Genomic DNA, 24,942 nt, shown 5'->3' on the forward strand with positions numbered 1-24,942 from the left:
CCCCCATTCCGAATTTTTTTTTCGGAATATGGGGGTGTAGGAGTGGGGGGGGGGTTTTCTGAATGGGGGTGTGTAGGAGTGGGGGGGTTTAGGAATGCGGGGGTGTACCCGTGAAGGCCTAGCTGGTTTGTAAGGCCAGCTAGTCGTCCTGAATATGCCATCCGTGATTAACTGGGTTGTAAGGCCAGCTAATCTCCTGCTGCTCTGGAGAGAGTTAAGATGATCTTCGAGCGTCGCCGAGGACACTGGATTGTCTGATGAGCTATTCCTGATTGGGTCTATGTTGTTCACTCTGGAAGGGTTAAGACTGGGTCTAATGCCGATGATGAGATTAGTTCAACCCTGACATACGGCTTGTTTTATACCACTGAGGGTGGCTCCTGACATCACGGCGGTGATGTCAGGTGGTGTCAGGCATTCCCACATATGGAGCTGGCTATGTCTGTCATGCCCAAACCGGGGACTACGATGTCAGTCCTGGATGGTTCCGGTTATCTCCGTATATGGGGTTTCTAGAAGGAGTGTTCTAATGTCAGAGCTAGGTATGCTTTAGGAATCTCCTTTTCTAGCTATTCTATACTGTCAGACTTTGTCTCCATTTATGGGGATAGGCGAGTATGGGTGAGTATGCCCTGAATGTTCGTAACAGCTGCCCCACGGATTTCCCGTGGAAATACGTTAAAAATCCAAGCCGCCCCACGGATTTCCTGTGGGAATACGTCCAAAGTCAGAGAACATTTCCTCGCCTATGCCTGTGTCTCAGTTTTTGTCTGTTTTGACCCATCATACATTACTTGAGGTAGTGATGAGCCCGCTGCCCCATGAGGACATTCAGATGAGGTTTATTTATGTGGTAGTGATGAGCCCGCTGCCCCATGAGGAACTGGAACTCTGCCTTGAGCGGGTCACCCTATGGGACCGCCGTTCAAGCCTCGAGTATCGTACCCTGCGTGCCGAACTCTGATCGGTCGCTGATGAGCTCTGCCTTGAACGGGTCGCCCTATGGGACCGTCGTTCAGGCCTCGAGCGGCGTCTCCTGCGTGCCGAACCCTGATCGGTCGCGGAGGAACTGGAACTCTGCCTTGAGCGGGTCACCCGAGGGGACGGCCGCTCAAGCCAGGTGATGGGCTCCGTGATCTGAGCTGTTGCCCCTACAGTAAGCCCTGAATCCGGCTCTCCGGTGGAAGGACCATTGAAACACTTATAATCGGCTGATTGTTTAGAACCGGACTCAAGAGCCACTGTGAAGGCCTAGCTGGTTTGTAAGGCCAGCTAGTCGTCCTGAATATGCCATCCGTGATTAACTGGGTTGTAAGGCCAGCTAATCTCCTGCTGCTCTGGAGAGAGTTAAGATGATCTTCGAGCGTCGCCGAGGACACTGGATTGTCTGATGAGCTATTCCTGATTGGGTCTATGTTGTTCACTCTGGAAGGGTTAAGACTGGGTCTAATGCCGATGATGAGATTAGTTCAACCCTGACATACGGCTTGTTTTATACCACTGAGGGTGGCTCCTGACATCACGGCGGTGATGTCAGGTGGTGTCAGGCATTCCCACATATGGAGCTGGCTATGTCTGTCATGCCCAAACCGGGGACTACGATGTCAGTCCTGGATGGTTCCGGTTATCTCCGTATATGGGGTTTCTAGAAGGAGTGTTCTAATGTCAGAGCTAGGTATGCTTTAGGAATCTCCTTTTCTAGCTATTCTATACTGTCAGACTTTGTCTCCATTTATGGGGATAGGCGAGTATGGGTGAGTATGCCCTGAATGTTCGTAACAGCTGCCCCACGGATTTCCCGTGGAAATACGTTAAAAATCCAAGCCGCCCCACGGATTTCCTGTGGGAATACGTCCAAAGTCAGAGAACATTTCCTCGCCTATGCCTGTGTCTCAGTTTTTGTCTGTTTTGACCCATCATACATTACTTGAGGTAGTGATGAGCCCGCTGCCCCATGAGGACATTCAGATGAGGTTTATTTATGTGGTAGTGATGAGCCCGCTGCCCCATGAGGAACTGGAACTCTGCCTTGAGCGGGTCACCCTATGGGACCGCCGTTCAAGCCTCGAGTATCGTACCCTGCGTGCCGAACTCTGATCGGTCGCTGATGAGCTCTGCCTTGAACGGGTCGCCCTATGGGACCGTCGTTCAGGCCTCGAGCGGCGTCTCCTGCGTGCCGAACCCTGATCGGTCGCGGAGGAACTGGAACTCTGCCTTGAGCGGGTCACCCGAGGGGACGGCCGCTCAAGCCAGGTGATGGGCTCCGTGATCTGAGCTGTTGCCCCTACAGTAAGCCCTGAATCCGGCTCTCCGGTGGAAGGACCATTGAAACACTTATAATCGGCTGATTGTTTAGAACCGGACTCAAGAGCCACTGTGAAGGCCTAGCTGGTTTGTAAGGCCAGCTAGTCGTCCTGAATATGCCATCCGTGATTAACTGGGTTGTAAGGCCAGCTAATCTCCTGCTGCTCTGGAGAGAGTTAAGATGATCTTCGAGCGTCGCCGAGGACACTGGATTGTCTGATGAGCTATTCCTGATTGGGTCTATGTTGTTCACTCTGGAAGGGTTAAGACTGGGTCTAATGCCGATGATGAGATTAGTTCAACCCTGACATACGGCTTGTTTTATACCACTGAGGGTGGCTCCTGACATCACGGCGGTGATGTCAGGTGGTGTCAGGCATTCCCACATATGGAGCTGGCTATGTCTGTCATGCCCAAACCGGGGACTACGATGTCAGTCCTGGATGGTTCCGGTTATCTCCGTATATGGGGTTTCTAGAAGGAGTGTTCTAATGTCAGAGCTAGGTATGCTTTAGGAATCTCCTTTTCTAGCTATTCTATACTGTCAGACTTTGTCTCCATTTATGGGGATAGGCGAGTATGGGTGAGTATGCCCTGAATGTTCGTAACAATGTCATTTGACTGTTATTTATTATAACTACAGTGTTACTTATTATAACTACAGCTTCTCTCAAGCTCTCTCTCACAAGCGTACATTCAGCTCTGTTGCACCAACAGTTAAGCTTAGCAAGAAAGTCATAGTGTTAGGTCAGAGTTTGTCAAGATAATTTAATTTTATCACATTGAAAAGGAACAACTTCTAGGTCACCAGGTCCTATAGTACCAACAGAATTAGAGGAACATATTCCTGAGCAGAAGTGTGTCAGTCATCAGTCTAGGGGCACGGCGGTGGCGCAGTCGGTAGCGCTGTCGCCTCACAGCTAGAAGGTCCTGGGTGTTCTCTCCTCCGCGTCATCAGTGCCCATACCCTAGGTGGGGTTGGTGAAAGGGCCTTTCTGTGTGGAGTTTGCATGTTCTCCCCGTGTCCCCTAGGGTAGGTACCCTCACAAAAACACACGCGCATGTGTTTTTGGGGGGCGGGGGCAGGGGAGCAGAATACCGAAACCCAGTTAGGGTGGTCTTAGGGTGGTCAAGAGTCTTAGCCTTGCTGTGAAGAGTTCCTTGGTTGATGTGGGTGGCTTGTCACACTGGAGCCTTCAACACGCGTAATGACACTGTCATTATAGTGGTAAAATTACACCATGGGTCTTTCTACTTGTTCTCTTTGATTTGAATCTGTGCTCTAGATGCACCAGAGTCCTGCTCGATTACCATCTGCCTGGAATGGAAGCGAGTGTGAAGAGGTCCTGACATCTTTGGCCTGGCAGGAGGAGAATGCTCAAGGACCTGAACACATGGTGATCAAGGTAAAATGCACTGGTGGAAAAAGTACTAAAATGTTGTACTTGAGTAAAAGTATCAATACTGCAATGTAGAAATACTCTGTTACAAGTAAAAGTCTGGAATTCAAAATGTACTCGAGTCATCATGCAGAATTTCCCATTTCAAGTTTTCAAATATATAAAAATCTTTTGAAAATGGCCAAAATGTATATAGGGCTGAAGTGGTTCATGTATGTTTTGTAATAATAATCAAAATCTACAAATTTGGAAGCAAATAATTAAAGTACAAATACCTGAACATTTTACTTAAGTGCAGTACTTGAGTAAATGTACTTAGTTACTTTACACCACAGGTAAAATGGCAAACAAAGCGAATTGGAAGTCATTGATCCTTATGTATGGCTGGGTGGGATGTGTTCCTGTCAGTACTGTAAAACTTGACACATTTATTGTATTTCTTTCAGATAATTGATCTCCCGTGCAGCATTTTTTACATGCTCAGTGACGACTTTTAGCATGGTGAGTACTGACCATGTCATCAAACCACTGTTGATTTTGACGGCAAATCTTTATTTAGACATAGTGTTTTGAATAAAATTCCATTTAGTTTTAGTCATCTGAAATGTTTTAGTGTTAGTCTAGTTTTAGTTGACTAAATATCATAAGATTATAGTCAAAATACCATCAAAATATAGTCAAAATACCAGCCAAAATACAATTTTGTCGACTAAATCAACTGTAGATTTAGTCGACAAAATAGTATTTTGGCGGTGCCTTGATGGCGTCGTAATGGCTGATTTTACTCCGAGTTGCATGCTGAAAATAGCCGATCTACAAGCTCACTTGTGAGCTTGTAGATCTGCTATTTTCAGAGCGCAACACCCGAGCACAACCAAACATAAAATAACTTTTCTTTTAGTTCTACTGGATCTCTTCTCCACTAGTCCCTCACTAACATTTAGTCTAGTTTTTATTTGTTGACGAAATTGACAATATATTTAGTCTTAGTTTTAGTCATCATAGCTTAGTTTTTATTTAGTTTTCGTCAGTGAAAAAAGTCGACCAACATTTTTCGTCATAGTTTTAGTCGACGAAATCAACAATGCATCAAACATATCGTTGCTGTCAGGGCAGAAACCTCCCATCTCCATATTCTAACCTTTTGTGTTTTTTTGTCAATTAATGCTCTTACTTGCCCCCATAAAAGCATCAAAAGTAGCAGATCCACAAGCTCGAGACGCTGCGCAGATCGACGCGTTTTGTACAGTAGCTTGTAGATCTGCTGCTTTTGCTGTTGTTGAATTTGAATTCTGAAAAGTAACAGTTTTGGACATACTGTATGAGGTTTCCACCCGACAGAGACGATATAGGGGGCTTGTCAGCGAGTGGCCCACCTCCACCCCTCTGTCCTACACCAGTGGTTCTCAAACTTTTTCATGTCAAGGACCCGCAAATTGACACATATTAGCCCGCGGACCCCCATTTGAAAAGATATGGCAGGGACCCCCATAAGAGAAGATTTTTCGGTTCTAGCAGTGATTTTCAACCATTTTAATTTCAAGGACCCCCAAGTTTGACATGCATTAGAGGACCCCCATTTTAATGGCATTTCTCTCTCTGAGACCCCAATTTATATTGTAAAATCAATGTTAATTTGGACCAAATGGACCCAGGGTCCATTTGTACACTCTCAGAGTTACAGACCCACAAGGGTCCATTTGGTTCCTAACTATCCCTCATTTAGCTGGGGACCCCCAAGAACTCCCTCTCGGACCCCACTTTGAGAACCAATGTCCTACAGAGTCTAATGGTTTCTAATGATTCTTTAACAGTCTGCCAGATTCTTGACGAGCTCTTCCGCAAAGACTGGCAACATGAAGGTCAGTGGTTTTAATGTAACGCTTCATTAGCTAAATAACGTTTGTGTTTTATTCTGACATGTTCTGTTGTTGTGTTAGACCCACACATCGTCACACTTGATGAGCTGCAGGACAGCCTCACATCTCCTCAGCTGGGTGAGAACCACCGTAGCCTCTTGAACCTTTTACATCAAAATAACTTTGGTTTCTAGAGCTGGTTCCGTTCTAGATCCTTGGAACCGTGGTGCTTCCACGGAACCAGCCGTTTCCACCAGTTTAAAGCACCATTGTAATTAATGGGCAGGAGTCCCCAGTTTGCCCCAGGTTTGATTCCATGTGTTGAATATGACCGGTAAAAGTGTGCATTTAACGAGGGAAATTCAATCGTCAATGGCGGTTACAGTTCTTTTTTTATATGATGATTTTTCGCTTGCTTTTGCCATTGTTTATATCTTATCTGCATCTTCCAACCTGTAGAATAGTGACACGCCCACTTTGGTCCAGTTCAGGGCAAGAAAAACCGAACCGAACCAACTTTTAGGATTCTGAACCAATTCATTTTCAGTGGAAACACTCTGAACTGGTTCAGAATTAGGCGAGAAAAAAGAACTGAACCGGTTCAACCCCGGTGGAAAAGAGGCCTATATATCAACAGGTAGTGTTCATGTGTGATGAGCTGGACCTGCACAGTAACAATGTTATACTCTTATAGAAGCTAATTAACAACATTTTGGGCATGTCATCATTATTGGTGAAATGTTTCGGTCCACAGGGTCTTATTTAAAGCCCTCCCGCAATAACCTTTCAGCTGTTTAAAACAACATTAACCCTGGCATCCCTATTTTACGCATGTCATAGTAGGCGAAAATTCTCGAAAATACCCTCTTTATGTACTCTGCTCTATGCTGGTGTCGGGCAGCGAAAATAGCCGACAAGCTCACAGCGCATCGTGATGCGACACGTTGTGAGACTGTAAAGCAGCTATTTTCACTGTGTGACACCGCCACTCGTATAAAACAGGCTTAATTGTGGTCAGTTAAAGCTGCACTCTGTAATTTTCATGTGCTACCGGAGATTGGAATACAGGTTCTGACATTTTTACCACTGAGCTAATAGAGCACATCTACTTCAGGCAGTACCACTTATCAACCAGTAGAGGTCACTGCAGGATCTAAATGTCTCAATAGAAGAGCAGGGAGAGAAAAGAAATACAACCAGTGAAGTTGTGGTAGTTATTTAGTATTAACATACTCTACCATACAGATTTGTCAAAATAACATTTTATTCACCAAAAAAGCTTTAATGTAGCTTTAATGTTTTCTATATATATTTTTTACAAATAAGTGTATTTTTTAAATGGTAGTTTTGGAATTGATTTGATTTCATAGGTGAAGGTGGATTAGAGCACCTCTTCCTCCTCATAACTACACGCTGAGACAGTGCTCACTTTGAATGAGATTTTCACTTCAACGTCTCTTAACAGGACAATAACGCTTTGACCTTGAACTTTGTGGGTGTCTGTCTAGTCCACCAAGTCCGCCCGGTCGCCATAGCGCCGTGTCTTCTGTTTTCCACCTGCAACCATGTGACAAATGGTGAAACAAAAACATGAAGCGAAGCTAATCTGATGAACTCTGCTCCTTATTACACCTTATTTACTTTTTTTGCTTTTTTGTCAGTTGCCTGTATTACCTTTGTGTTGTTTCTCAGACCCTGAAAAAGGCAAAGAAGAAGAAACCCACTCTGAGCCATGTCCTGAGTGGGTCCAGAGGCCGGCCGCTGAAAAGGACCGAGTGATGGGTGAGGCTTTGAAGATGAAGTAACTAAGTACATTTACTCAAGTACTGTACTTAAGTACAATTTTTAGGTACTTTTACTTTACTGGAGTATTTCCAATTATCTATACTTGTACTTCTACTCCACTACATCTCAGAGGAAAATATTGTACTTTTACTCCACAAAAAAATTTGAAAACTTTAGTTACTAGTTACTTTGCAGATATATATTATTGCAATATAAAACATACATTAACCACTTTAGCCCTATTTTATACATAGACAATTTGAAAATAGCCGATCTACAAGCTCACGCGTCGCATCACGGCGCGTTGTGCGCTTGTAGATTTGCTATTTTCAAACATTTTAGTACTTTTACTTTTGGCATTTTAAATACATTTGGATAGATTTTGTACTTTTACTTAGGTCAATTTTGAATTCCGGACTTTTACTTGCAACAGAGTACTTCTACATTGCAGTATTGATACTTTTACTTAAGTAAAACATTTGAGTACTTTTTCCACCACTGCAGGAGTGATGGCTGAGGCTGTGAAGGTGACGGGGAGAAGGCAGAGTTCGGAGGTTCAGGACACGTCCCGTAAAAGAAAGGGCGACGCGGGAGAAGAGGACGAAACGGAAAGGGGCGCGACTAGCGAGGACGCCGCGCCCAGGAGGGTCGGCAGAGACCTCGGTAGGCCTGTTACAATTATTTGAGATAATCGCAATTATTTTGCGTACTCGTCATAATCGTTTCCATGTTGAAAAATGATCATTTTCAACATTTTCAAAAAATAGCAGAAATAGTATGCTTACATTACATTACATTACAGTCATTTAGCAGACGCTTTTATCCAAAGCGACTTACAATAAGTGCATTCAACATAGGTAGGCAAGGAAACTACTAATCACCAGAAGTCTTAAGTGCATTTTCTGCTAAAACAAGCAACTAAGAATATACCTAGTGCTGAGGTAAAAGTGCAATATATCAGCTACCTACTTTCTTAAACAGATGAGACAAAATAGGGAACTGGGAATAGGGAACTAGGCTACTGGGAAACCAGTCGCCCCGAGGCGGCAGACCGAAGCGGCAGACCGAAGCGTTCGGGCAGGGGTGTAAGGCCGGAGCTGTTCCTTTCACTGCCCTATAGGCTAGCACTAGGGTCTTAAACTGGATGCGAGCCGCTACGGGTTATCCAATTATTAACTAGAGAACGTTAGTTAGATTATGTTTGGCATCCAATATTGAATGCCAAAAAACACAATTAAATCGTTAATCACAATTATTTTTGTGACAAACTAATGGTCAATTTAAATGTTGTTGTGGTGACACAGCTCTAGACCTCGGCTCGGAGACGGAGAGCGGGACGTCGGAGAGGAAAAGGCAGAAAAGGAGGGAAGAAGACGCAGCGCCAGCCGACTGGCCGGACGTCCTGCAAGGGGTCTGGCCATTGGTCAGGAGAGATGTCAATCACACCCCACCACACTCCACCCTGGAACAGGAAGCTGTACCTGAGAAAGATCCCGGTGTCCATGAACCCGACGGGAGAGTCCTCCACGGTATAGGCCTGTTGTCACAATTATTACATAATCGTCTGATCACAATGATCAGACAATTATGAAAATGTTCATACATTTTCAAATGTTAAAAAAAAAGCAGAAATATCAGATCTACAAGCTTACAACACATCACAAAGTGACGCGTTGTAAGCTTGTAGGCAAATGTTTGAGAGAAGGAGAGAGAAAGAATACAGCTGCATTAGTTCATTTGCTGTTTCATATGTCTACAGTATAGTGAGCTGTTACTCAGTGACCTGTGAATTATGGCACAGTTGTTTAAGTATTACTAGTGTCATTCTTTTTATTAATACAAAATAAATGAAAAAGGTTTTAGGAGGGCGGTATGAGTCACCAGAACCAAGGACGGTGTTTTCAATGAGTCTATCATGATTCAAATGGAGTTTGAAGTTTGAAGGGTTTGTACAGGAAGTTAAGTAACTGCACAACTAAGATAATCACATCTTAGTATTCTTAGTAGGTGTTTGAACTTATCCATTACTGTATGTTCTGTGTGTGTTGACAGACTTAAGGAAAGAGAAGGAGCTCGTTGCTGAACAGGACACTTTGTATGGACTCCAACCAAAAGCTCCTCATCAACCTGCAGACGCCCTGGCTGCTTGTGAGGTGACCCTCAACATCCAGGTCAGCCCCACGCCTCCCCAGGGCCTTCAAACCCCTCCGTCCACATCTGACTGTCAACCCCGGCCAAGTGCACTCATCTCTGACGTCCAGGACGAGCCATTCAGCGCTGATGTCCAGCAGCCTCAAGTTCAGGAACCGACCAGCAGGTGTCACTCTCACCCCCAGGTCACTCCTGAGGACATCATGGACCCCACAGTTACAAACACAGCCCTGTGGCACTACCTCAACAACACTGAAAGAACAGAGCCAGTCATTGGTCAGCATTTTTTGTATTGTCTAAAATGTTCCTACTAACTATGTCTTGAAATATCTGGTTTATGACATTATATGAGAGAGTTTATTATGGTGCGATATTGAGCCAGATAGCTTATTTTAGGTGATGATCGTATGTCCATTACATGCATACTTGAATGGATGTATTTAGTTTGTCCTGATCAGACCAGTGTTGCAATGCTGAATTGGAACGTGGTTGCACAGTATTTTAATGTTGTGACGCGCACGTCGCTTAACACCTACACTACAGGTCACACAATAGACAATTGATATGCATCTAGGCTCATTCCTATGTTAATCCACCTGGTGTGAGTCAGGAGGCTTTGTAAACTTTGTTGAGGTGTGAATTTAAAGTTGTTTTAAATCTATGCATGTGCCTGCGCGTGCGCCTGGTCAAATACTAGGTTCCTGCACGGCCTGCTAGGCCGTCCCATGAGCAATGCAACCCTGGCTCAGACTTAAGTCTGATTTATACCTCATCGTATGATGGTGTCTCATGCCGAAATCAGGCTTTTACTCAGCCTGAGATATCTTCACATGAATATTTCATTGTACAGGTGAAATGATAAATTGAGTTAATCAAGGTATCATTTTAGTAATTAACTAATCAGCTTAGCAATGTATCATGTACAAATGTGGTTATGTCTTATTGTGGCATTCAACCGAAGGGACCAGCTGTCTAGAACAAGGTTGTTCTCTATGTAGTATGCATGCATGTGCGCATGCATGTGCTCTGTCATACGATGGTGTCGCATGTCCAAAATAGCAGATCTACAAGCTCACAACGAGCTGGTAGGGCGGCAATTTCTGGCACACGACACCGTTGTATGGCGAGGCATTAATAAGACCAATCACGGTGAACTACACAGCTAAGTTGATGCTGCTGAAGCTCACATTAGCACATAAGGTCATTTATGTTTGGTTCAGAAACTGCACACCTAGCAGCTTATTGATATAGCTACACCCAGTATCCACAACGTTATTATACCCTGTCTTGTTTTGGTTCAGATAATGTGATAATAATTCACTGTCATCTTCTACTTTCCGTTGAGTTCACTATGTGACTGTTCTGTGACACTGTGGTCCAGGTCTGAGCATGATGACAGAGTTCCAGTGGCCGATGGAGAACAACGCCCTCAACTATTTCCGCTGTCACTGCTGTTCCAGAGACATCATCCGTTCCCAACACATGTCTCACATCATATCTGCCAAACACCGCTTCAACTACATAGTGAGTATCTGAGCCTGTGGTGGCAAGGAAACTCTTTGTGTGTGTCCGTCCGGCCATCCGGCCATCCGTCCGTCTGTCCGTCCGTCTGTCTGTCTGTGAGCAGCTAATCTCCGGCACCGTTGGACAGATTAGCATGAAACTGTGCACGCATACTCCTTGGAGGCCAAGTAAAAACTTCTGCCCCAAATTTCTCACATGAGCCTGTTAAAGTACCACCAGGTGGCCGATTTTTGCAAAACACATTTTTGGCTATTGCTCCTGCAGATTTTGTCGAAACATCACGCAAATCGGTACTGTACACATAGGGGCGGCAGTGGCTCAGGAGGTAGAGCTGCCTCTTGGGAACCGGAAGGTTTACAGTTCGATTAGTTAGTGTCGAAGTGTCCTTGTGCAAGACACTGAACCCCTAATTGCTCCCGATGAGCAGGTTGGTGCCTTGCATGGTTTCCTCCGCCATCGGTGTGTGAATTTAATGCACATTGTAAAGCGCTTTGGATAAAGGCGCTACAGTATATAAATGCACCATTTACCATTTACATTACCTCTATAGTCATGTGACCAAGACGGATCTGTCTGATTTTTCATATTCCATCCTGATTGGCTAAGATTGGCTTCTAAAGTTTGCAGGAGTGGCCTGTTTTGAACAAAATGAACGTAGCGTCCGGTTGCCGTAAAACTTTGCACGCACATGCTGTGAGCAGATAATGATGTTTTTAGACAGTACAGTATGGTCATTTAGGTTTAGATAAAGTGCAGTTTACGTATTAGAGAAATGGGACATACTTGAGGATTCGCCAGTAACTATGGCAAAGAGAGCACAAAGCTATCGAGCAGTAAAACCCCTAAACAGCCTGTGGAAGGTTGAGGCTTGTTTTGGCTGGACTTGGCCCGACCTAGAGCTGCACATTAATGACAGACAAGATCTATGTTGTTGCTTAACTGTATTGTGTCACTACATTGTATGCTTTGTGCATTGTTATGACCCTAGGGCAGGGGTGATGCAACTTTGATGATGGAGAGGGCCACTATATTTCCACACTCACTCCAGAGGGCCACATTGCACAGAAACCTCTTATCTCCGTATTTTAACTTTTTTCTTAATTACTGCCATACTTCGTCATTCTGTCACACAAAAGTTGCAAAAATAGCCGATCTACAAGCTCAAAACATGTCGCAGTGCGACGCGTTTTGAGCTTGTAGATCTGCTATTTATGCTATTTTTGAATTGGAATCCTGAAAAGTAAAATTTGTAATTAATTTCAAAGGCATTTTGTTATACTTATTTGTTACTTTATGAACTTAAATACAAATACATTGGACATAAAAAAGACAATAGAATTTTAATACTAGTCATTAAGCTACTAGACTGAAGTAATTAAAGTGGGTCATGTTTTGGAATTGTAACAGCTGAAATCAATAATATATCAGTATTCCGATATTAACCTGCGGGGCTGCAATAAGTGAAGGTGGGGGCCGCCAGGCAGTTGCCCATGTATGCCATAGGGTCATACGCATAGATATAGAAACCTAGATACCTCATTGGCCTCTGCAGTTCGTTGGAGCGACCTGTTTGGTATGGTGGCCGCCATATTTACGGGGGGCACGGGCACTGGCCAATCACAGCGTGTTGACTACTGGCCAATCACAGCGCGTCTTTTCCAGGACTTGTCAGAATCTAGTTGTCCCGCCCCCACCTGCCTCTAATTGGCCTACTGAACGCCCCCTTTTGTGATGCACACGGAAATTTCCAGCTGCACCCCAGAAGCGGAAGCGCGCCTGCCATACAGTACAGATGCTTCAGAGCCAGAGGAGGCGTCTACCTTTATATGTCTATGGTCATACGTGTATTTGCTGGTACTGTTTTGCCCCATGCCTGTCCTCTCCCATCATTGGTGCGTGTGTGATTGAGTGGTGGTGAGTGACTGATTGACTACCAGCTGGTGTGAATGGTGTCTGAGTGTGACTGGTAACTAACTAGTAGGTTGAACCTTGCAGGTGATTGGCTCCTGTCTTCATGGACTGGAGTATAAAGCTTCCTGCCTTCTGTTGATCAGATGTCTTCCTCCAGCACTCTTGTGTTAGAACTTCCACGGGTTAAAGTTCTGGATAATGTAATGCCTTGGGAGTGTAGGGGTGGGTGACCTCTTTTTGTTATTAGTTCTGTTTTACTGTTAGTTTTTATTAGGTAAGATATAGAGAAGTTTGCCGCTTTATACTCGAGGCCTACCAGGGCTGAAGACTGGTGCGAGAGGCCAGCATGAAAGTCCATAAACAACAAAAAGGCTCACACACTGAAAAAATGAACATTGAGGCTCTTTGGATGCAAAAATTGTCTTTAACTTACAAAAGTGCAAAAAGTGACATGGTGAAATAAAGTGATGCATGGTTTTTACACTGATTTTTATCTCAAATATAAACTAAATGTTTGATTTGGGGGATTTTAAACCTGTGTGGACTGACTGTTTGTTTGGGGACTGGGGAGGAGGGAGTCCATCTTTTATGTGACACCTGGTGACCCCTAGGCATAAAGGGGGGACTCACTGGAGGAAAGTTGCTCATTCAGCATGAGACTCTGTAATGTCGGTGGTTGGTTTGTGCCCGCTTGCAAGTGTTTGAATAACAAGAGAGACTCGTATTCACCTGTTTCCTAGGCTGTGTGTTTTCCACTTCCTGTCGATTTCATTGGATATCATTGGTCATCTGACCAGTTTCATTGGATTTCATTGGATCAAATCGACAGGAAGTGGAAAACACACAGCCTAGGAAACAGGTGAATATCATATGGTTACTGATTCAAACTGAACAGTGACTCACTCTCTACTTGTTTGTGTTTTTGCAGAAAAAGGTGCGTCCTCGTATGGTCCGTGATTGGCCAAGCAGTGTGGAACCTAATGAGCGTCCTAGAGAGCTGAGAGACCTGGCCCAACAGGTGGAGAGAGATGAGGGATGGGGAAGATTGAAGGTCATTTTTTTTAACCTTAAATGTTTTACCACTTTGCTGGTTGCTTGGCTACTGGAGACAGTGCAGTGACCATTACTGTATTGATGACCAGGAATGCTTATAGATCATATTATCGGGTATTGTGGCATTTAAGTTATTCCATATTTTGAGGTTAGAATTCAGAGACTTAAAAAATGGCAAAATGAGGTAATTGTGGACATAACCAGCGATTTAATTCCTCAATCTATTATCAACTGTTGTTAACCAACACCTAGCATAGCAGTAGGTTATTGTGATTATACAACTTGGAGATTCAATGCTTTCCAATAAAGTTCAAATTTGACCGTTTATGAAATGTATAAACAAAATAAAGATTAAACCCCTTTAGACCTGAAGCCTTTAGACCTGAAGTTTTCTGAAAAACTGAAATCTAAAATGACTCAGATTGAAGGGGTTCAGAACTCTCATATTTAAACAGCCATTTCCCGAGATGTACTGTTTGTAAACATGATTCTGAAAAGCTGTAGCAGTATTTGAAATGGAGGGGAATACTATAATAATATCATGTTCTAACTGTGTGCATAGCCATTTGAAAGGTGTTAAATAAGCAGTGACTAACATAATATTATTTGCCATTTTAAAGGTGACGGTGATGAGGTCATCCACGAGCCAGTCCCCGAAAGCTACTGCCAAATCCCCTTTGAAAGCACGAGTCACAAGCAAAACGACGGATGTTTCTCTTAAAATGAACGAAGACCTCAAAATGATTCTCATATCCAAGACTGTGGCGGAATTAACTGAACTGTCCAAGAGCTGCCTAACTGACGATACATCTAAGAGCTGCCTAACTGAAGATACATCTAAGAGCTGCCTAACTGACGATACATCTAAGAGCTGCCTAACTGACGATACATCTAAGAGCTGTCTAACTGACGATACATCTAAGAGCTGCCTAACTGACGATACATCTAAGAGCTGCCTAACTGACGATACATCTAAGAGCTGCCTAACTGACGATACATCTAAGAGCTGTCTAACTGACGATACATCTAAGAGCTGCCTAACTGACGATACATCTAAGAGCTGCCTAACTGACGATACATCTAAGAGCTGTCTAACTGACGATACATCTAAGAGCTGCCTAACTGACGATACATCTAAGAGCTGCCTAACTGACGATACATCTAAGAGCTGCCTAACTGACGATACATCTAAGAGCTGCCTAACTGACGATACATCTAAGAGCTGTCTAACTGACGATACATCTAAGAGCTGCCTAACTGACGATACATCTAAGAGCTGCCTAACTGACGATACATCCCAAACTGTTTACAGAGGCAACGTCGTCACAGCCACGCCTCACACTGATGCTGAAAGCACGATGACCTCTGATGTGCCTACAGACGGTCAGTATGACTTTTTCAACCATTTTAACTCTGGCGTGTCTGTTTTGGGCACGTCATTATTAATATGCAACATTCTTCAGAAATGTTACCTCGTTATAATCTTTTATACAAATACAGGCATAACTTACGACAAATGGGTGTCATTAGTTGGAAACACAAACGCACTGTCCTCATTTTTATGAATAAAAATCAAAACGCTGCCTAGAGAGATTTTTCTGAAAGACAGTATGAACGTGACCTGTGGTCATCTTAACATGGTATGTTGCACAAACAGATTAGAATCAGGGGTCGGCAACCTTTTTGACATGAAGTGCCATGTTTTTATTTTCTTGATAGTCAGTGTGTGAGTGTGCCGTATCAATATTACATTTTATTATGATGACACCACATCTAGGGGCGGCCATAGCTGAGTGGTTAGTGAGCCCGCCTAGGGAGCCAAAGGCCCTGGTTGCCCCAGGTACGATTCCAGGCCAGGCCAGCAAATGTGTCGATGAAATGAAATTTGTCCCTGAGCAAGACTCTTAACCCCTAATTGCTCACAGGCCCTCATTGGAAACAAGACCGCAAGGACTTTCATGAACGGACCTGTTAAAGGAATTATCCTTTATCCTTATACCACATCAAAATAAAATATTTCCAACAGATTTTGATTCCCATATTCATAACAACCTTATTTGTTTCTTCTTTTGAAATGTTTTCTTTCACATCAGGACATCCTAATGATCAATAGAATAACCCAGCTATCTCCCAGACTCCCTCCCCAGTCAGAGTTCAGAGTTTGAATGAATGTAGAATTATGTGCAGGATGTAATTTGCACACAGATGTGAGGGGACTTAATTTAATTGACTACATTAAAAACATATATTTTATTTTAAAAGAAAAATCCTCTTTCTCATACTTATGCCTTACTTTGCCTACAGTACCCCTGTGTTAGATGGGTAGCATCCTTGTAAAAGATTACGAGTTTTACACACGTACTGTATGCTTTTAAACAGAATGAACATTTTCTATCACAAGATGTACTGGCATGTCATTTGAAGTGGACTATTACTATGTATTTTTGTGTTGCATCCTGCATTATAGATTCTACATGTGTTTTTTAATTTACAACTGTAAGCCAGCCCTTTTAAGCACTTCAGGTGATCTCAAACATTATTGTATAGTAATATATATGAGGAGAAAAAAAGGCATGGATTGTGGCACCAGGTCTTTAGCAAATATGTCAATGTATGCGACGCTAATGAAGAAGACATGATGCCTTATTCATATCCATCCACTTGTTGTCAGATCCTCATCTCCATCTGTTTCTGACCATCATCGTTTATTTTCACTCATCCACCATCTATCACTTCCGTCCCTTCCCTTTCCTCTATCCATACTGTAGGTAATGGAATAAATCAAAGCCCCAATCAAGGCTCACAATCCTCGCCAGTGCACACCTTACCCACTGACACCCAGCCAGAAAGCCCACAGAGCTGTGATCTTCAGCAAGAGAGTTATGAGGACCCCAGAAGAACCCAGCCATGGGCTCCCCATGACCCTATGACCCAGTCAAGGGCTCCCCATGACCTCATGACCCGGCGGCCATGGGCTCCCCATGACCCTATGGCCCAGCCATGGGCTCCTCAGATCCCTGGTACGTGGCAACAGGCTCCCCAGGATTGTGACACACAACCCTGGGCTCCTCAGTACTCTTCAGCACCCTGGTACCAGTCGGCACCTCAAGACCCCGGTGGTATTCAACCACAGAACCCAGAAGAACCGAGGGACAGAAGAAGCATCAAACTAGAGGAAACACAGAAGCAACTGGCGTGTCCAGACAGACAGACGTTCTTGGACCCAGAGCCACCGGTGTGTCAAAGCAACTCGGCAGGTATGTATGTGTGGATTGAATCACTGCATTTATTTATGTTTATTTTATGGATTACTCTCTGTGTAGGTTTGTGTCTATCGCAGTGTTGATTTTGACACCACATTTTGATTTAGTTTTAGTCATATTTTAGTCATCTGAAATGTTTTAGTTTTTGTCTAGTTTTAGTCGACTAAATATCATAAGATTATAGTCGGCTAAATGTACAGTTGATTTTGTCGACTAAAATGTATGTTGGCGGTGCCTTGATGGCGTCGTAATGGCTGATTTTACACTTGGTTGCGTGCTGAAAATAGCCGATCTACAAGCTCACAACGCGTCGCAGCTTGGAGATCTGCTATTTTCAGAGCGCAACACCCGAGCGCAACCAAACATAAAATGACTAGTCTTTTAGTTCTACTGGGTCTCTTCTCCACTCGTCCCTCACTAACATTTTTTTTGTTGTTGACGAAATTGTCAATATATTTAGTTTTAGTTTAGTTTAGTTTTTATTTCGTTTTCGTCAGTGAAAAAAGGTAGTTTTAACATTTTTCGTCATAGTTTTAGTCGACGAAATCAACACTGCTCTTTCGGTTGACTTGTCTGTCACTCACTCACACACACAGAGGAAATGATTGCCAGCCGTGTGTCCCTCTTCCTCAATGTGAAGCTGTCAGAAGCTGAGAGAAAGCGAGTCGTAGGTGAGTGTTTGTTTGTTTGATCTTTGTGCACAAATGAAAACTGCTGTGCGGTGTCGAGATTTGGTTGCAGTGGTGTCTGCAAGGATTGAAGTATTTTAGAATTGAGTATCGAGTAAGTTTTACATCATCAGTTTTAAGTAAGTCCCAAGTCAATGAGCCAAAGTCGAGGCCTAACACCTGACTATTGGGCTTCAAATGTTCAACGCAGGTTTTTTTTTACTCCATTTAGTCACACGTCCACAAGTCAATTCAGGCCTTCATTCAAGTCATCATAAATCATAATGTCCATTTTGAGCCTCAACTGAAAGTGGACGTTGTTAATAGAATGAGAAATGTACTGGGTCAATTGTTGATGATCTTAATTGCGTGTAAACATTATTATGCCAACATGAAACCTTACCAGTGGATTAACGGCTTTCAGTGGACTTGGGGAAAGAGTCTTTAAGGCAGGTACACACTGCAGGACATTTGGTCCGATAATACTGTCTGCTACCTTTTTTGGCGCTCGCCGACAAAACCTCCCGATCTGACGCAGATCGGCCTTTGATCGGCGAGATAATGCTCGCTGTGTGTGAAAGGCACAGCGACACGATCTGGCCGCGATCATCCACTCTGGGATGGCTTTGCGACCGTTTTCAAATATCTATCTGGTTAGTTATTCGGCCCTGTCGCAGACAGGAGATCGGACAGTATCATACAGTATGAAAGGGTCTGCGAGGAGATCCACGCTACAGCCAATGAGAGCACATTACAGCCACCGTGGCTAGGGGAGCGTCGCTGGATCTGACCACAACAAACAGTCCGTACCGCAATATTACCGTCCAGTCCTGTATTAAGTTAACATTATAAAACAAAATGAGAGAGTGAGCGAGCCTGGTGGGCTGTTTATTTTAGAGGAATTGTACAGAGAGAGAGACAGAGACAGAGACAGAAACAGAGACCGAGAGCAAGAGCGAGCTCTGTGTGTGTGTGTGTGTCTGTGAGTGCAGCATGCGTTTGACACACGCTGGCCCTCATTTATCAACGCAGCGTATAAACCGGCTTATATTTTTCCATATATTCGGCGTACACCAACGTCAAAGTCACATTTATCAACGGATCCTACACAGCCAATCCTGGCGTACATCAGGTCGGAGCTTTGATAAATCTCACGTCTGAAAACGAGCGTCATTTAAATAACACGCCCTTAAATATTCTCAAAACGCCCCGATTTTACGACATGAAGAAGAATCAGAATACGACCAAAGACATCAAAAGCCAATAAGAAAGAGTTTCCCCCGATCGCCTCGCCTCGCTGCCTGTCAAGTCACACACACACGCACACGCACACGCACACGCCTCACCTCTCTCTCTCTCTCTCACTCACACACACACACACACACACACACACACACACGCCCAACTGTGTCTTTCATGTAATCCGTAGCGGTACAATCTTTGTCACTTAGGCTTGTAGCCTACATGAATGACATATTATGATACCAATCACATCGCCATGAATGGAATACGTTTGTATATTAATTTATTTAACCCATACCGAGCAGTGCACAAGCAGTCATGTAGGATATTCCCCGTGAGACTCGGACGGGCGGCAGTCATTCCGCGGCAGTGATTCCGCCACGTTAATAAGAGATTGGAGCGTCGGGTTTATATCCTTAACCCAGTCAGGTTGTAGACTTCGTAACTCCATAACATAGGACAAGTTACTGTAAGTTTGTACACCTCACTGTCCATGAAAAGATCGTCGGCAGTCCCGACCGCGGGACTCCCGAGTCCCGACGCAAAAGCGCTCGTATATTTTGAAAATAGCAGATCTACAAGCTCACAACGCGTCGCGATGCGACCCGTTTTTGAGCTTGCAGATCTGCTATTTTAAAATAGCCAATGCAACTGAATGACTGTTAAAGCAGTTTGTTTAAATTACTTTATAAAATGTTATATTTTCACAGGGATTAATTATTAGTGTGTAGATATACATTTAGGAGTGGATTATGTGTCCAGATGCCTGTCAGACAGTCAGACAATGCTGCTCCGCAGGTCTAGAATGGAATAAACGGGCGCAGCCAACGTCAACAACTGGTCTCGACCAGACGTGAGATCTCAGTGTACGGTAGGATGAAGCCCACGTCAGGATATATTGATAAATGCCGAAAGGTGCGGTGATCTCGCTCTACGCCCATTATTTGGGCTGCACCGCGTTGATAAATGAGGGCCGCTGTGTCTGAACAGCGTTGCCAGATGTTGCGAGATAAATAAGCAACCAGGTCTATGAAAACAAGCCCAAGAAAAGGCCACTTGAGCACTTTAAACCTATTTACAAATACATTGGATATTTGAGAATAGCCGATCTACAAGCTCACAACGCGTCGCAGCTATTTTCAAAGAAAGATCTTGAGAAAATTGTGGAATATTTTCCAAATCCACACAAATCTTGTATGGGGGTCTATGATGGCACAACATATTTTCAGAAGGGGGGTCTGCGGACAAATACATATTATGTGTTGTTTAAACCACTGGTTTAAACAACATTAGGAAACAAGGCCAAATAAGCAACTACACAAATGAGCCCAAAAAACGCACCCCCGCAACAACCAATATTTACAAGCAACTCTACAGAATGGCAACGCTGTTACTGAGTTTCATTGCGCACTTTTAAGCTGGTTGACGAGAGAGAGAGAGAGAGAGAGAGAGAGAGAGAGAGAGAGAGAGAGAGAGAGAGAGAGAGAGAGAGAGAGAGAGAGAGAGAGAGAGAGAGAGAGAGAGAGAGAGAGAGAGAGAGAGAGAGAGAGAGAGAGAGAGAGAGAGAGAGAGAGAGAGAGAGAGAGAGAGAGAGAGAGAGAGAGAGAGAGACTGTGAGAGAGAGAGAGACTGTGAGAGACTGTGAGAGAGAGAGAGACTGTGAGAGACTGTGAGAGAGAGAGAGACTGTGAGAGACTGTGAGAGAGAGAGAGACTGTGAGAGACTGTGAGAGAGAGAGAGACTGAGAGAGACTGAGAGAGAGAGAGACTGAGAGAGACTGAGAGAGACTGTGAGAGAGAGAGACTGAGAGAGACTGTGAGAGAGAGAGAGACTGAGACTCTCCTGTCTCGGTCTCGCGCATATCACGGGAGCTGTGCACGTTTTCATCGTCGGTTAAAATTAATTGGAATAAAAACAAATGTATGTATCGGGTCTGGATAGCATCCTAGTGAACTATCCTACAGTGTGTGATCCCTAGTCGGTGATCAATGGTATAGTGTGAAAACCACAAGGATATGTGAGAGACGATTTCAAGAAATATACTCCTGCAGTGTGTTATGCTTAACGATCAGATGACCCCCCGACCACTTTAAGGTCTTGCAGTGTGTACCTGCCCTTAGTCACCTGAATCGAGTTCTTACCTCAACCTGTGTGTGTGTGTGTGTGTGTGTGTGTGTGTGTTTTTTTTTTTCTTTTCTGGGCTCGGTGTTGGAGTGTCAGTGTGGAGACATATCTAAGAATGAGCGACTGGCTCCATTTTATTTGTGTTGTAGCTGTCTAAAGACTTTCCAGCTGCAAAACATTATTGGACACATCATCAGCCTCGATCACCAGCTCAAGTACATGGTCAGTGTCCTCTCTGGTACTTCTCACATACAGTATGACCATTTTTACTACAGTAACTCATTTTTAGCTGACCTTATATTAGAAGGCCTATGAACCTGCTTGGTGTAATATTTGGTTTTAACACATTAAGACCGGGAATGCATCTGTGTGTCATTTTTAGATGTCTTTGGCTATTCAAAAATAGCAGATATACAAGCTCATAGCGTAGCACAGAGTATGAGCTTGTAGATCTTACATTTTTGAAAAATTTGTGACCATTTTTAAGTTGCTTGATTCAGTATTTAGATATTTGATATTCATTTTATCAGACACGCCCCCTTCCTATACAAACCCATTATAACTTTTTTTTCATCAAAAACACCCGTCCTTGGTTCTGGTGACTCACCCTGCCCTCCTAATAGTCCATGGGCCAGACGAGATGTCGGTACACCGAAAGGTGGCAAAGGTTACATATCATTTTTGAGAAGCTCTATGTCTGTAGATAACATTTCGGTATGATAACCCTTCCTGAGTCACAGCTAAATTGGTGTTATCAGCTGCTGAAGTTACCCTCCCACATTGAAAAAAGCCATTTTAGATGCAGGTGCATATCTTGGTATTGGCACCTGTTGAGTACATATTTCAATATCTTTCACTATAGTGTTTGGTATCATTTTTAAGGGGACACTTTAAGCTTTCATTCAAGCCCTTTTGTGTATATGTGGGACAAGTACAGTGGTTACTGAAGCTCTTCAAACTTCGAATAAAACATTTTTTACACATTATTGGCCTAAATCATATTTTTTCTTTTAGTCCTGTGCCATCAAGAAACATCAGTGGCACAAAACACAAAATCTGGAATGCTGACATGACCCTAAGGATTCAGGAAATGTATAATTTACCCATATTTCATTCTGAGGGACAGATTTTCAGCCTTATATTAAACAAGCAGTTTTAACGCGAAACTAATCAGACCATAGTCAGTTACAACACAGACTCGTTTTAAGTATTTGTTCAATAGTAGCATTTTATAATAAGGCAGTTCATGAGTCACAGTAGTAGTCAAATCAACATGAAAGTATGTGCATGAAATTATGTGTCCTTTTATCTACATAATGCTGTATATACAGCAGTAACAACAGTGTAGTAACATCAACAGTATATAGATATACATTGTGCAACATTGGGTTGATCGCACTATATAAGAGACTTCAGTCCTTTGTGCCGACCCACTTTATTTTTTGTTCAGTTTTTCCTTGTATGGCTTATTCTTTATTTCCTTTTTTCTCTTTGTCTCTTTTTTCCCAATGTCCTTGTTCATGGTCTGGCTGCCGGGTAGAAGTTTTTTTTCCAAGCCTAGGGCCATGTTACACATTAAAACTGGTCATCAATTTCTTCATCTGACTCCTCAAGTTCAAATTCTGTTCCAGTGAACAGAATCCAGTGAATGGCCAGCTTGCCATCGTTGTCGGTCCATCCATGGAGAATAGGGCTTGGCACAACAGGAGATGCCTATAGACAGCAGTTCCAGATTGCTGCCTGGTAGTGGTTGAGTTTCTCAAGAATGGAAATGGCAGTCTCTCTGCCTTCTGGATGTCTTATTTGGACATGGTTGAAATCATGTTGGGCCTCATTCGAGCATCTAGAGAGGGAGACTGGATGCTTCACCTGGCAAGCATTCGAGCAATGATTCCTTGGTGCTTTGCATATGACCAAATTAATTATGCACGGTACCTTCCCTACTATCACGCCCAAATGTCTCAACTGCCCATCACACACCCAGATGTGTATACAGAATTCATGGAAGGGGGTTTCTCAGTTCAAATGGGCTCCACCAATCCCTTTCCCCGAATCCCTGTTGACCAAGCCATAGAAGAAACGGTGAACAAAGACACCCAGACAGCTGGAGGGACAAAGGGATTCAGCTTGAAGCAAGGAGCTGTGATATTACCTTACAGCCGAGTACAGAACCGTGTTCCTCAGACATCTGAGAGACTCGATAGGTCAAGGCAGTTCCAAGCTGTCCCATCCAGATCTACAGGGTCCAAGGATCAAAAGAGATGATGAGGATGTCAAGGCTTTCATTGACCTTATGGAGAATAACTGGCTCAATCCTGTGGCTCCAAATGGCATTGATCTGGTTGGCCTCTCCATTGGCTCCATTGCACCACCTGATGTGACCAGGGATCTCTTGAGAGTTCCTGAGATAGGCGAAGAGGCCTACCAGGTATTCAGACAAACGAGGCTAGAAGAGGACCCATCAACTGTTAAATTCCACGTGTTATCGGTTGACCAAGGACAAGTGTGAGGAAATAGCAGAGTTGCACTCCACGCATGAGGCAGCTGATACTCGTTTGCTTCGCCATGCGTTGCATGCATCTAATGCAGGCTCACAGGCAGTAGTAATTACAGCTGAAGATACTGATGTCATGGTGCTCTGTCTTGGCTTCCAGAAAGATATTGCCTGTCCCATCTATCAAAAATGTGGGACACAGAACCGCACACGTTTTCTGGACATCACAAAACTGGTAGGCTCAATCGGACGTGGTGTATGTGACGGCCTAATTGGCTTACACACCTTCACAGGATGTGACACAGTGAGTGCATTCGCCGGTCGAAGGAAGCTGAATACTCTGAAGATGGTAAGAAAGGACCCTTCCTGGCAAGATACTTTCAGTCAACTGGGGAAGTCGTGGAATGTATCTGATGATCTCTTCCAGAAAATTGAGCAGTTTACCTGTTGCATGTACATCGCTAATAGCAGCACAGGTGATGTAAATGAGCTGCGCCACAAACTGTTCTGCACCAAAAGGGGGGAAATCGAATCCAGCCAGCTGCCACCATGTAGAGATTGTCTCTATATGCATTATTGAATGGGCAAACTACCAGGCAGCAATCTGGAACTGCTGTCTACAGGCATCTCCTGTTGTGCCAACCAAGCCCTATTCTCCATGGATGGACCGACAACGATGGCAAGCTGGCCATTCACTGGATGCGTTCCCCACCTACACCAGATGTGGTCTTGGAGCTGTTGTCCTGCAAGTGTGTGCAAACTGCCAGATTGCACGTGCCTGTCAAATGGACTGACCTGCACCGACATGTGCAGGTTGCAGACCTGCAGCAATCAATTCAGGCAGATGTTCCACAACCAGAATTTGAACTTGAGGAGTCAGATGAAGAAATTGATGACCAGTTTTAATGTGTGACATGGCCCTAGGCTTGGAAAAAACTTCTACCAGGCAGCTAGACCATGAGCAAGGACATTGGGAAAAAAGAGACAAAAAGAGAAAAAAGGAAATAAAGAATAAGCCATACAAGGAAAAAACTGAGCAAAAATAAAGTGGGTCGGCACAAGGGACTGAAGTCTCTTGTATAGTGTGATCAACCCAATGTTGCACAATGTATATCTATATACTGTTGATGTTACTACACTGTTGTTACTTCTGATATACAGTAT

At 43.8% G+C, this 24,942-nt stretch overlaps 1 protein-coding gene across 7 annotated transcripts in view; it reads left to right on the top strand.

The window, feature by feature from the left end:
* The window catches only part of LOC308081701 (uncharacterized protein), a 52,586-nt gene that overhangs the window by 19,541 nt on the left and 8,103 nt on the right, over positions 1-24,942 (top strand). For 5 of the 7 annotated variants that reach the window (XM_080423299.1, XM_080423300.1, XM_080423298.1 and 2 more), the window contains exons 3-15: positions 3,591-3,710; positions 4,151-4,205; positions 5,519-5,566; positions 7,256-7,345; positions 7,853-8,011; positions 8,653-8,877; positions 9,401-9,775; positions 10,881-11,023; positions 13,863-13,985; positions 14,608-15,370; positions 16,756-17,244; positions 17,847-17,921; positions 21,381-21,506. In XM_080423299.1, the coding sequence (XP_080279425.1) occupies positions 7,342-7,345; positions 7,853-8,011; positions 8,653-8,877; positions 9,401-9,775; positions 10,881-11,023; positions 13,863-13,985; positions 14,608-15,370; positions 16,756-17,244; positions 17,847-17,921; positions 21,381-21,397 (2,373 nt within the window). In that variant the 5' untranslated portion in view covers positions 3,591-3,710; positions 4,151-4,205; positions 5,519-5,566; positions 7,256-7,341 and the 3' untranslated portion in view covers positions 21,398-21,506. Of the gene's footprint in view, positions 1-105; positions 3,711-4,150; positions 4,206-5,518; positions 5,567-5,644; positions 5,702-7,255; positions 7,346-7,852; positions 8,012-8,652; positions 8,878-9,400; positions 9,776-10,880; positions 11,024-13,862; positions 13,986-14,607; positions 15,371-16,755; positions 17,245-17,846; positions 17,922-21,380; positions 21,507-24,942 lie in introns of those variants that run through there. The other 2 variants (XM_080423301.1, XM_080423302.1) reach the window with 2 other exon arrangements.

The sequence above is a fragment of the Gymnoscopelus braueri genome, assembly GCF_963280865.1.
Source record: "Gymnoscopelus braueri genome assembly, chromosome: 3".
Classification (NCBI taxonomy): Eukaryota; Metazoa; Chordata; class Actinopteri; order Myctophiformes; family Myctophidae; genus Gymnoscopelus; species Gymnoscopelus braueri.